The sequence below is a fragment of the Lepisosteus platostomus genome, chromosome 17, assembly GCF_059453375.1.
Source record: "Lepisosteus platostomus isolate fLepPlt1 chromosome 17, fLepPlt1.hap1, whole genome shotgun sequence".
Taxonomy (NCBI): Eukaryota; Metazoa; Chordata; class Actinopteri; order Semionotiformes; family Lepisosteidae; genus Lepisosteus; species Lepisosteus platostomus.
This window is the reverse complement of record NC_142627.1, coordinates 5,664,737-5,677,523: the sequence shown is the minus strand read 5'-3', so window position 1 is coordinate 5,677,523 and position 12,787 is coordinate 5,664,737. Positions and strand designations below refer to the sequence as shown.

The 12,787-nt window shown below is 47.9% G+C and overlaps 1 protein-coding gene across 2 annotated transcripts in view; it reads right to left on the bottom strand.

The window, feature by feature from the left end:
* desi2 (desumoylating isopeptidase 2) overlaps window positions 1-11,592 on the bottom strand; it is a 33,500-nt gene extending 21,908 nt beyond the window's left edge. The window contains exon 1 of one of the 2 annotated variants that reach the window (XM_088609579.1): window positions 10,563-11,592. In XM_088609579.1, the coding sequence (XP_088465705.1) occupies window positions 10,563-10,601 (39 nt within the window). In that variant the 5' untranslated portion in view covers window positions 10,602-11,592. The remainder of the gene's footprint in view (window positions 1-10,562) is intronic. The other variant, XM_088609580.1, reaches the window with a different exon arrangement.
* Window positions 11,593-12,787: the final 1,195 nt, after the last annotated feature.

Genomic DNA, 12,787 nt, shown 5'->3' with positions numbered 1-12,787 from the left:
AGAGAAAACGCAACGTTTCGGCTGTGAAGCCTTCTTCAGGTGTGAGGGCGACTGTTCCTTGATTTAGTGAGGTCATGTTCAGAGACGCTTCAGCTTTTCAAGCTTTTGATGGGCGAGTCCTAGGGGCTTCGCTGGTGGCTAGCACAAGCCAGCTTCACGAGTCCGACTATACGAAATGCAGATGGCAAAGATATCACAGCCAGGAAAAATGAATCCATCACTAAACAGTCACCCTCACATCTGAAGAAGGCTTCACAGCCGAAACGTTGCGTTTTCTCTCTTCTCTTTTCAGCAGGGAATAAACCCATTACTTGCTCCTTTGCAGACTACACATGCTGACGCAGCTCCCCACCTGACCTAGAATAAGCTAATATACTTCCACCTGGATAAATTATTCAGGATCGCTTCAGAAACAGCTGCAAATGTTAATGAGTCACCTGCACGTGCCAGTGAGGTAAAACAGTGTAAGAAAACTATTCAAAAAGAACACTGATTGCTCAACAGGTGCACTTTCTGCCTCACAAGAACAGAAACAACTGACCCGGGAACCGAAGGGCAGTTCGACAAATACACACGAGCTCTAAATGTACAGCTTTGTTCCAAACATAGAACCTAATATGATAATAATCTTAAATATATTGTAGTTTATTAAATAGCTATTTCCTAGTGGAGAACACATCTCTTACTTTATAAATTAAATCGCCTGTTCATTCACTTCCACAATCTGTTTCTAGTTCTGCAGCTGTGCTCTGCTACACTCAAAAAACCACTATCACAAGCATTTTTATTTATATCCTATAGCCTGAGCTGCTATAGCAGCTATAGCTGCTATTGTCTCGCAGTCTGAAAGGGTGATGCACATCTCCGGGAACTTGCTTAAAAGCAACTGAACCCACAAGCAGCACTGATGTGCACGGCACTGTCAGCCAGCCTTTCTGCAGCAAGGCAGCAGGGGATTCCCAAAGACAGCAGTTCAGCTCGGCGTGTTCTTAAGAAAAACATGCTGCGAGTTCGAACAGCAAGGCTGTTATTTTTGAGTGAGCGAAGCAGCTGTCACACCTCACGTAGCGCGAAACGCTTTAGTGACGTTCAGTGGCTGTTTCACTGGTTTTACACATGAAAGGGTCTGAATGTCTAAAGCAGGGGTGCCCAGCCAGTCGCTCGCATCGGAGAGCTTGCCAGTCGATCGATCGCAAGAAGGTTTGGCAAAAAATAAACGGGCTATTTGACTACTTTTTTTGATTCATTCAGATCTGTGCATGTAATGTCGTACATTTTACTGCCCTTGTGTGTTTAACCCTTGGCGAATGGGTTGTAAAAGTCTCTTCCCTGAGTGCTGGCTGACACTGGAAAAAAAGGCTACAGGAGCTCTGTAAATAAAGATTATTGTGTGTGCCACCCAAGAACGTTCTCTTGGTTATTGCCAAGAGACATGATCAGCAGTGTCAACACGTTCAAAAAAATTACAAGAGTTCTCCAGTAAGCTTCTCAGTGCCAATGCTCATGGTAGGATATTCTTTTTTCTAAACTGGGGAACATTACTTGTTCACTGTAGCATGAGTCACTTGCTTTTATTTGCTGTCATTTTAGTGATGGGTATCGTTATTGTCCCGATGTGTCCACAGTCTGTTTTTCCTATATCAGAGCTTCAAATTCACACTGGTAGACCGCGCTGGATTGGCAAATGAACATTAACAAGGTTGGGCACCCCTGGTCTAAAAAGTATCTCCGGGGTATGCAAATGAACAAAATGAAATTGGTGGAAGGTATGAGGAACTGCTTTTAAACAGGAGGATAGAAGGCACATCTTTATGCACAGGATTTGGGGAGTACAGGAGTGTGGAAGAGGATACCCTGTTATGTAGCTGATGCTTCTTTCAAGAAACAGCTGGATGAGATGCTTGGGTCAACCACATACTACCAAATGGATGAAAGAGATCAAAGGGCTTCCTCTGGTTTGTAATCCATTTTATGTTCTAATGGAATGTTATGCTACTTCTGCAGCATGCAAAGAAAAGATTTTCTTACTCCACCTCTATAGGAACTGAGCAAAGTGATGTCAAATCCAGGAGTATAATTAAACAATAAGAGGATTTATCGTAACTTGGTTTGATCTGGGATGAAACGGGGATTAGTGCGATTTGTATGTATGACTTGTCCCTCTCCAAGAGGGAGTGACAAAAGCACTCTCCTCTGTATTCCAAAGCCCCCTTCCTTTCCCTCAAGACCTCATTACAGCTAAATGAGCAGGATTTTCTCCATTTCCTGAAACCCAGAGTTCCATCCGCTGTAAGAAGCCATTTCAGCCCAGACTCCTTTCAGTCCTTGTCACTGGGGTGATGGCTCATAACTCATCCATACCAGGCTGGACTGGTGAAGATGAAGTCCTCCCCAGTGGGCCTTTTAAATACAGAAATCCCTCTGGGTGACAATGGAGGAAGATTCAATGAACTTCATTTGTAAAAGGTTATTTTTATGAAGAAAATCGTTAAACGTTGCACCCGGTCCTGGAGGTTGAAAGAAGTGGCTCTGGGGAGAGAGCTCTCCCTCTGACTGGGGCATCGGGACCTCTTGGCTACACAGGGCTGTAGCCCAGGGTACAGAACACATGGTGTTCTTCATGCCCAGGCCAGAGGTCAGATGCAAGGCGCTTTAAATAATAAAGGCGTGTAAAACAAAATTACTATCCCCACATCAGCCAGGATTGACAGCATTCACATCTGCGTTACAACCAAGAAAGAAGACACAAGGCTTACTTCACTCAGACTTCATTTAAGCTGAAGACAAACCCAGCTCTCAAAAGAAAGAGAGTAATGTCTCCATCCAGCTGGATACGAACCTCTGTCCCCAGCTAAGGCCACAACCTCACCCACGTTTACAAGCAATACGGCCTCTACCACAGGCCTGGCGGTCTGCGGTCACAGACACAGCTCTGACGCATTCAATTTCGCCTCAGCTTGCAGGTTACAAACACAAAGACATTTTCGTTAATTCCCCTTCACAGGTATCTAGATCACCAGGGAAATCAATAGACAGGGAATGCAAATCAGGCCGTAAACCTAGGCAAGATAATAAATTCTACGCTAACGAGCTTATTAGAAGCTGAAAATCCTTAGGAAGTGTATCGCTGTTGACATACAGACTGACATGACATGAAGAAACTACAGTTCTCTCCATTTAAGGAAATCATTCTCAATTTGCACTACGAACAGCCTTTGAAATACACAGTATTAAGCAGTTTGGATAGAGGCCTTGTCTTTAATTCAGTATAGCTCTATGGTACAGGTAATGTGCAATTGCAGTTAAGACCTTGATGGATATTTAATCCCGAGTGTTCCTATAAGAACTACTTACTACAGGGTGGAGGCTGTTCAAAGGCTTCTCGAATTTTAAAATAAGCTGTACTGAAGTTACAAACAATTGCAGCAACATTGTAGTGGGACAATTAGTGTTGCTGCCCCAAGGCTCTTATGTCCTGGATATGATTCTGGACTTGGGCACCTTCTGTGGGGAGTATGTATGTTTGCAGCATGTTCTACTGTGCCCTGCAAAGCACTGATCTACCACCCCCCCGTGCTTCTGGGCTGGGCAACTGTATTCTCATCACAGGTACATGCACCACCTTCACGCAAACAAAGATGATTGCTTTTTACTTCGGAATTCCATAATGTCACCCTAAAGAAATACCTATGACCGCAGTAAGCATGAAAATGGCCCTTTAAATTAAAACCACGGACAGTTGAAAGGTAAAAGTACTTCCTTTGATTACATCATGGAAATTCCCCATGTGTCCGGGCAATCCTCCTGTCCCGGGGAACACTGGACAGCCCAGCCAGCATCCTTCAGCTCACCTCCACGCAGGCCGACAGCAGCCTGGTCAGCTGGATCTCCAAAGGCTCAGTGAAAGGAAACAAGCCCCTGGAGATCAGCAGGCCGCCCCTTCCTCTGACAGCCTGCTCCATAGCGAACGGTGGGCTGGACCAACGAAAGGGCTGTGTGCCGACACTCGGGGAAGCCCCCCGTCTCTTCACGAAGGGCCCCAACCGGCTGTTTGCCTACTGCGTCATCTGGTCCATAAAAGCAGACCCCAGTCAAGGTGAAAGTAATTTTACAACACACTTTGCTAAATATTTGAAGGCCCACATTTAGTCTGATCACCACTTAATTTAGTTTCTCCACAGCTTGAAGCTTTTGTTAAGCCGGAGACTCTGCAGCAGATGTGAATAAAGACTTTTTTTTTCGGAGAAGCAACAGACGGACAATTACATGTCGAACAACACAGAAAACGAAATTATAGATTGGGCTTCCTCCCGGGAAGGAAAAAAAAACCGCCACAGAATAAATGCTTTGCTCAGCGCGATCCATTCCGGTGCACTTCGGAGCTCTGAACGTCTACACAGCTGCGAAAACCAACACAACGTGCACGTGGCACCGGGCATCAGGGTTCAGGTGCGAGGAGATGAGGACATGAAACCAGGGGTTTGCCACGCTGTCTTGTTCGTTTCGCATGAGTGAGAACAAGGTTTCCTGTGGTTGTTGCTCTCTCTACCGGAGCCACAGAGCCACCTCCAGCGCAAACTGGTAGACCGAGTCCGATCAGTTCAGCGTTCAATTCCATCGTACCCAGCCAACTGGTGACAACGCTCAGGGGACTAGGACTGTGCAACTCCGCGTGCAACTGGCTGCTGGACTTCCTAATCGAGAGACCACAGGTGGTGCGGATTGGGTGGGGATTGGTAATAAAACACCACTCACCCTGAGCACTGGCACCCCACAAGGCTGCTGTCTGAGTCAAGTTTGTACTCCCTATTCACTCACAGCAAGACACAGCAACGACCGCATCATTACATTTGCGGATGACACCACTATAATAGGCCTGATCAGCGATGATGACGAGTCCACTTACAGGGATGAAGTCATACAGCTGCTGAGGTGATGTCATAGCAATAACCTGGACATGATCGTGAGTAAAACAAAAGAGCTAATAGTGGACTTTCGGAGACACAGGCCACACACTCACAGCCCCTCAGTATTGGTGGAACGGAAGTGGAAACAGTCACCAGCTTTACGTTTTGGGGAATTCACCTTCCTAATGATCTAACCTGGACCGTGAACACGGACATTATCTTGAAGAAGGCTCAACAGCGCCTCTATTTCCTGAGGTGCCTCAAGCGATGGGGGATGCCAGTAACCGTGTTGGTGAACTTCTACTGCTGCACCATCGAGAGCATCCTCACCAACGGGATCACCGTGTGGTACGGCAACAACTCTTCTCGAGAGAGGAAGTCACTGCAGAGAGTGGTGAATGTGGCCCAGAAGATCATGGGTTGTGGTCTCACAGAGATTAAACAGCTCTATGAGGACCGCTGCCGTGGTAGAATTCTGGCCGTCACAGAGGACAGTACCACCCCGGGCATGAGCTCTTTACCCCACTGCCCTCAGGCAAGAGATATAAGAGCATACGCACACTTACCACTAGATTCTTCAACAGCTTCTACCCACAAGCAGTGCGATTGCCAAACACATGTGGCCATGCCCCTCGGACCACACCTACACCATCTACCTCATCGTAATTTTATTTATTGCACATCTGCAGTCATTGTTTACATGTCTGCATTGCTTACATTCAAACTGTTTACTTGTACATTGTTTACTGTTTGCACTACGCATTTTATACCTCTTTTTTAACAATCGAGAGACTTTCTGCTAGTAAGAATTCCATTGTACCGGTACAATCAAGTTCAACGTAAGAAAAACTCGGAAACATCAAAAATTTGGAACGAAGACCTATGCCTGCCAGGGACGACAACATTAAACACAACAGTAAAAGTGAAGTGCTATTTAAAAAGATATGGCCCAGAGGTCCTCATGACTAGCCACTGTCAAGCTCTGTAGTCAAACAAATACAAAATGTCTACAGGATGTTCTGGACAATATTTCGGCTTCTTTGCCATTTGTGGAGTTCCAGAGCCAAAGAGGAGCAGAAATCAACGCCGGCTCTCTAATTACCACACTTGAGCTAACAAACAGGGTTTGAAGCAGTCACGACAGGCGAAAAGCCATAGCAACCAACCAAGGCAGCAATTTACACTGACGAGCAGCAACAAAACCCAGATCCCGTCTGACAGCTAGTTAGTGTTGTGCCTCCTATGTGCTCAAGAGAAGGAAAAAAAAAAAACACACACACACTCTGACTGAAGGGCCCTCACAGAAGCTTCTCTCTCCACTGGTTTAAAATCAGCCCCCAGTCAGCACAGAAATGTACCACAGTTCAACTTGCATTTTATGGTGAGCATCTGACATGATGCAGTTTATCTGAGTAACAAATGAGAGACACACTTTAATGCTGGATGAAGTGGGTCTCCTCCTATATATGAAGTGGTTTGGGATGATTATGGCAATAATTAACTGCATCTATGTAGCTTTTCATCCCAAAGGATTCTAAACCACTTGAAATGCAGCACCACCTCGGTGATGCACCAGCTGCCCCACTGCACTGCAGATCAGGTGTTTCACCACCAAACTGATGGAGGTTTAGAGATGGCCAGCTTCTTCAAACCCCAGAGTGGACTTCAGTCAGATGACCATGTTCAATACCCCTACTCTTTTGAACAGTTGCCACAGGACCTTTAACGAGCAGGTAAATACGACCAGTCTTCAACATCTCATCAGGAAAATGGCACCTCCAATAGCACAGTGTCCCCAGTCACGAGCCGGGGCACTGGTTTGGAAAACTGGTCCACAGGGGAGAGCACCACCTACTGGTCCACCAACAGCCTAGACTGAAAACACAAGAATATATGAACAGGTACAAGAAAGGAGGCTATTTGGCCCATCTGGATGTTTTGGTAGCTGGTAGTTAGTTGATCCCTGAATTTCATCCAGCAGTTTCTTGAGAGAAACAGTGTATTGGCTTCATCAACATGCCTGGGCAGCTTGTTCCATACTCTCACACCCCTTTGTGTAAGGACGCGCCTCCAGTTCTCGGTTTCAAGTGCACATCCACAAGGTTTTTACTTGTGTCTTCGGGTTTGAGTTTCAGTTTTCATTCTGAATAAATCGGCTGGGTTAACTTTCTCAGTGTCTTGGAGGATTGTGAATGCTTCTGTCAGGTCCTCACATGGTCTCCTCTGTTCAAGACTTAAAAGGATCAGGTCCTTCAGCCGGTCTGTGTGGGATGTTCCTTTAAGCTCCAGAATAGATCTGGCTGCTCTCTCATGAAATTATTCCAGAGCAGCAATAGGTTTTCTACAACCCTGGGACCAAAATTGTACACAATACTCTAAATGAGAAGCAGCCTTTTGAGTGTATAAGACAACTGCATGATCCCTTGATTTATATTGTAAGCTTATAATTGTATGTTCTAGCATTTTGTTTGACTTTTCAATTCTTCTGCACATTGTCTAGCAAGCAGATGTACAGTACATGACATGTCACCATAAACATCCAAATCCTTTTTCCTAATTAGCCTCTTCTAGCACAGCATTTCCCATTTTGTATTTATGCTTTATTTTTCACTACCAGCCTGCAATGCCCAGCACTTGTCTACATGACACACCATTCCCTTGGAGGAGGTCTCCCATCCCAGAACTGACCAGGCCCAGACTTGCTGGTGGCACTGCTGCTGGGATTTGAAGAACGGTATGAGGAAAAAAACAACAATGACATTGGCAAAGCACAAATTAGTCATGAAACAGACCTTGAAAGGCTTCAGTAAAATGTTTCTCCTGAATTCTAATAGATAAACAGCACAAAATAGAAAATACTAACACCGGAGTTAAAATTACCGAAGGGAAGCAGACATCCCAGTGTTTCATAGCTTATAGATCAAATTCCCTCTTCTCAAACTTCATTCCTATCCTGCACGCCTACAGGAAACGAGCTTCCAGACCACGCCTGACGCGATGGCTCAGCTCGCCCAGACAGACCGACAGACCAACACTTTATCCCACAGACATGCTGTTGGCTTTGCCTTGTGCCCATAAAAATATAAGAATAAGGAAATGCCAGACCAACGCTTGAAAAGACTGAACCGTTAAAGGGCCGCCCAGACCAGTCTTGGAGGTGCAACACGACCACAAGAAAGGACTAGGAGAGGAACGGGGAGCTCTGTGGCAAGACCAGGTTTGTGGGCTGTGGTTGAAGGACTGGACTGGCTACACTTGGCCCTGACTCCTGTTAAAAAAAAAAGGCCAACAGATTCTTCACTGTGCAGGCGCGCGATGTGTGACTCATCTCACAGATTTACCCACAGGGCCCCTGCTAGAAGATAACTTGCCAGTTCTTCCAATAAAAGCAGACGGACAGCCTGCTCTTACTTCTTGATCGCAGGCTGCGCTGTATAATTCAGCGGCAATGTCAGCCACACTGCAGGCAGCTATCTCAACTCGCGGGGCAAGCAACTGCATTCATAAAAAAAGCAATTAAATAACCACATTTGATTTTTCTTCTTACTTAATGATAGGCTACACTGCTCCTTCATATTTGTCAAAGTTCAGTATTTTTCTATGAAGTCACTTTCATAGAGATTTTTCAAGATTGACTCCATTGTATTTCATCCTGCTTAGAAGTGCAATTAAACATGATAATTTTTTGCCCTCCCAGACAAACGCATCCAGGGCTGTCCGACAGAGCACGTCTGTGCTGGCAGAGGTGTGTTTCTGAGGTCCAGGTGAACTGGAGAGAAAAGGGGGCTGACATTCAGTGGTTTGAGCTCAGCTAAACATCGTGCCAGAGGTCATGACGAGAACTGTGTAACACGAGTAAACGGTGAAACGGAGACCTCCAGACTCGTCACAGAGGAAGTTTAAGTTTCAGGCCCTGTGTGCCCAGAGGGATCAAGAAAAAAATATATAAATCAACAGCTTTCTAAACAGGGGCTTAATACAAGCCTCACCTGGGAGTAAAGCAGACCCTACACACCAAACACAGCCGGGTCCAGTGAGGGCTCGGGTCAGAACCCACACCCCGGAGACAGCCGGGTCCAGTGAGGGCTCGGGTCAGAACCCACACCCCCGAGATAGCCGGGTCCAGTGAGGGCTCGGGTCAGAACCCACACCCCCGAGACAGCCGGTCCAGTGAGGGCTCGGGTCAGAACCCACACCCCCGAGACAGCCGGGTCCAGTGAGGGCTCGGGTCAGAACCCACACCCCCGAGACAGCCGGTCCAGTGAGGGCTCGGGTCAGAACCCACACCCCCGAGACAGCCGGTCCAGTGAGGGCTCGGGTAAGAACCCACACCCCCGAGACAGCCGGTCCAGTGAGGGCTCGGGTCAGAACCCACAGCCCCGAGACAGCCGGTCCAGTGAGGGCTCGGGTCAGGACCCACACCCCCGAGACAGCAGGTCCAGTGAGGGCTCGGGTCAGAACCCACACCCCCGAGACAGCCGGTCCAGTGAGGGCTCGGGTCAGAACCCACACCCCCGAGACAGCTGGTCCAGTGAGGGCTCGGGTATGAACCCACACCCCCGAGGTTAATGAATACGACCCCTCCTTGTTTTTTTTAACATTGACATCACAATCACACTTAAGCATTTGTTAACTGAAAGTGAAATGAGCGACATTTCAACAGGAGGTTGAAAGCAGAGCCTAGATACGATTTGTCTTCAAGTCGACGACACGGGCAGATGGCGGTCAAAAACAGCTGTTTTCGCATTTCTGCTTAAATGTGGGACTGGACACTAAGCGCTCATCTGATAGACTGCAGGAGTGACTAAGCAGTCAAACAGCCCGGACCCTTGCAGATTAGAAAGGACGGAAACTGAGCGCCACGCACACGCTCCCAGCTCCGAAGGAACAGAAAAACACTCGCGATTTTCGGAGTGAGAATTCCTCTCCCCTTCGTGACAAGCCGGCACTGACAAACGGGATTCCCTCGAGTGGGGGAAAACTCGGTGGACGAACATTTTCTTACAACCTAATAAAAATGTCCGGCACAGGTCGGTGATCGGCGAACCGTAACACTGCAACGAGAGGTAAAAGAGTCACTGAAAGTCCCACTGGCGGAGTGACCGGACCGATACACGCATCCCCCACCCCGCGACCTGCCCCTGAAGTGGGCCGCCCTGCTCGTACACACACGCCGGAGACTTCAGAAAGTTGCGTTTCGCATCTCAAAGCCCCGTTTCCACGGAGGCGCCTTGGGTTTTCCTCGGCTTCGGCAGAGGCTCGTTTCCAGCCAGAGCAACTCTTCTGTCATCACTTGCGACACTCGCCCACCCCACTCCACGGGTGGGGACCCCCCTCGCCGCGCGTCCGAGCTGGCTGTCTAGTTAAACACTTCACGCGAGGTCAGACAAGGACCGAACACTGCCTGTATACCCTCCTCCTCCTCCTCACTCCACGCAGGGCTTCGCAGTCACTCACTTCGTCCTGATCGCAAAGAACCAGCAGTGTGGGGAGTGGGGTGCCGACAGCCGGCAGATGACCGTGGGGACGGGAGAGGTTTTCTGAACGGCCACCGGCACGAGTTCCTCGGCCGGACCGCCTCCAGCGCCGGCGCCCCGGCGGGAGAGAGCTCTGCCGGGGGGCACGGCAGCTCCGCCGGGCGATGCTCGCACTCACCATGTCGTACACGTTCAGGATCACCGGCTCGCTGGCCATCCTGCCGCCGAAGGAGATCGCCGGCGGCGCCGAAACAGCCCCTTCCTCCGCGCTCCCGTCCAGTCACTCCTCCCCGACCCCGACTCCTCCTAGTTCGGCGCCGGGCTCCCGCATGCGGCTCCCGCGGCCCCAGCCGGAGAAGCGCTCGGCGGCTACAGCCGGGGCAGCAGGCAGCCGGGCACAGCGACAGGCGAGCGACGCGGGACGGGGTTTCCGGAGCAACATACACGTTTTCCGTTAGGTACTGCCATCCAGAGCCGCCAGAAAAAACGCGCTCGGCGACGAAAGTGGAGTCGGGTGGACTCGATATGAAAAAAATGAAAAGATTTTCTTTCTTTTTTTTTGTTCAGCCGCGCTTTCCGCCGAAACGCGCCCCAATAGCTCCACTCCAGCGCGAGGCTGTGGGAAGCGGCTTTTTCTTGGAATCCCCGAGCTTGAAATCGGCGATCAGTTTGTTTGGCCTGGTGGGCAGCTCGGCGATCTGCTGCCCTGGCCTGAAATTCCCGCCCTCTCCGTGGAGGACTGGAAGCGAGCGAGCGCCGTCAATGGCGGTGGAGTTTCAGCGTCCGAAGTGTTGCTTCTGAACTCGCCGAGTTCCTGTTTGCAGCGCTGATTCAGTTTGCTTCAAACCTGGATGTACCTCGTGTGCTCGCAAATTGGAACAGTGCGCTGCGTTTCAAGATCGATGTGCGTCCCTCACGTCCTATAGGCTGGGGGTGGGTGAGGGTGGCTCTTCACGGACTCCCACTTTGCATTTCGATATAAATGTATCCAGAAACTAAATAGCTAACGGTATCTATTCCAAGTACCGCCGTTAGGGAATTACTTCCAATACGTATAGCAAAATATATGGGGACAATTCGTATTGTCTGATATATGTTAGTCGATCTGAATCTTACCTCGGTAAACTGCAATTTCCCTCACGGGATCAATAAAGTATCTATCTAATAAAAACAGCAGACGTAACGTGTAGATGTGTTTCGGCTTTACGTCTCAAGCCTTACCTGTTCCGTTGTTTAGAGGTGAAGTCCTCTATAAACGCGGAAGGGGTGAAAGTAAAATGCACACCTCCGTCAGCTTGCACTGGGCAGGATAGAACAGGATAGAAGGCTCCGTTCGGGACCAGAGCTGGGCTGACAGAAGGTGGTAACTGTGTGGAAAAGGGGGCAGTAGGGTCAGACCAACTCCACACTGTCACTGGGAACCAGAAACGTGTCAGAAGTGGAACCACTGTGACTTCACTGGTCCGGGTGGCTTGCTTTGATAAAACGGGACTGGCGCTAACCGAGTGTGCTGAGCCAGTGTGTTTGCCTTCTCAGACTTCCAGATATGGTTGTGAACATTTTCTTGCCCTCGGGTAATTGCTGCTAAATTCTGAATTGTCAATCGGTGCTCCAGAATAAAGTCTGTTTAAAAATCTTGTTGCGCTCACTGGTTAAATTAATAAGGTAATGACTTACTATTCTGTCTACAAGATGGGTTTTTCTCTTTCACAGGTAACCTTACTCCCGCCGAGGGCCAATAGATCTTCACTCTTTTCTATTTCTTCATAAAAAATAGTAATTTAAGTACGTGTTCTGGCATTGTACAGTACAAAAAGTGAACTGACGGATTGCCATTGTCATTATATTGTAAATGGCAATTTGTTAATTCACTTATCTGGTTATATAAAAGATCACATAAAAAAATATTCTAATTTCGACCTCTAATGAATTAAATAGTTCTAACTAAAAAAATGCAGTGGTATTTGCACAGCTGTGGCTTAAATAGTATCCTAGCTGTAAAATCAAATATATATTTTTAACAAAGAAACTCTGTTGCACTTGTGTTTGAAGAATCTGATACTCTTTTAGTTTTATTATAAGTGAATGCTTCCATAGTGTTTTATTTTCTTTAGATTTGGACCAACAAAGAATCTAATAATTGTCACGTCTAACAAAAGATCTGTACATGAAGAGAAAGGGGTTTAGAAGCTGCTAATGACTCATTAGACATAAGAATAATTACAAACAGGAGGAGGCCGTTAGGCTTTACAGTAGCTAGTAGCTAGTTCATCTTCTAGACATTTGTTGACAGGAAGCCAGATGGCTTGAAAGTCATGGCTGGGAAGCTTGTTCCAGCTTTGGGTAAGGATGTGCCGCCTGTTCTGTTTTGAGACCTCGGATCCCTGTCGCCCTGTTCATTCT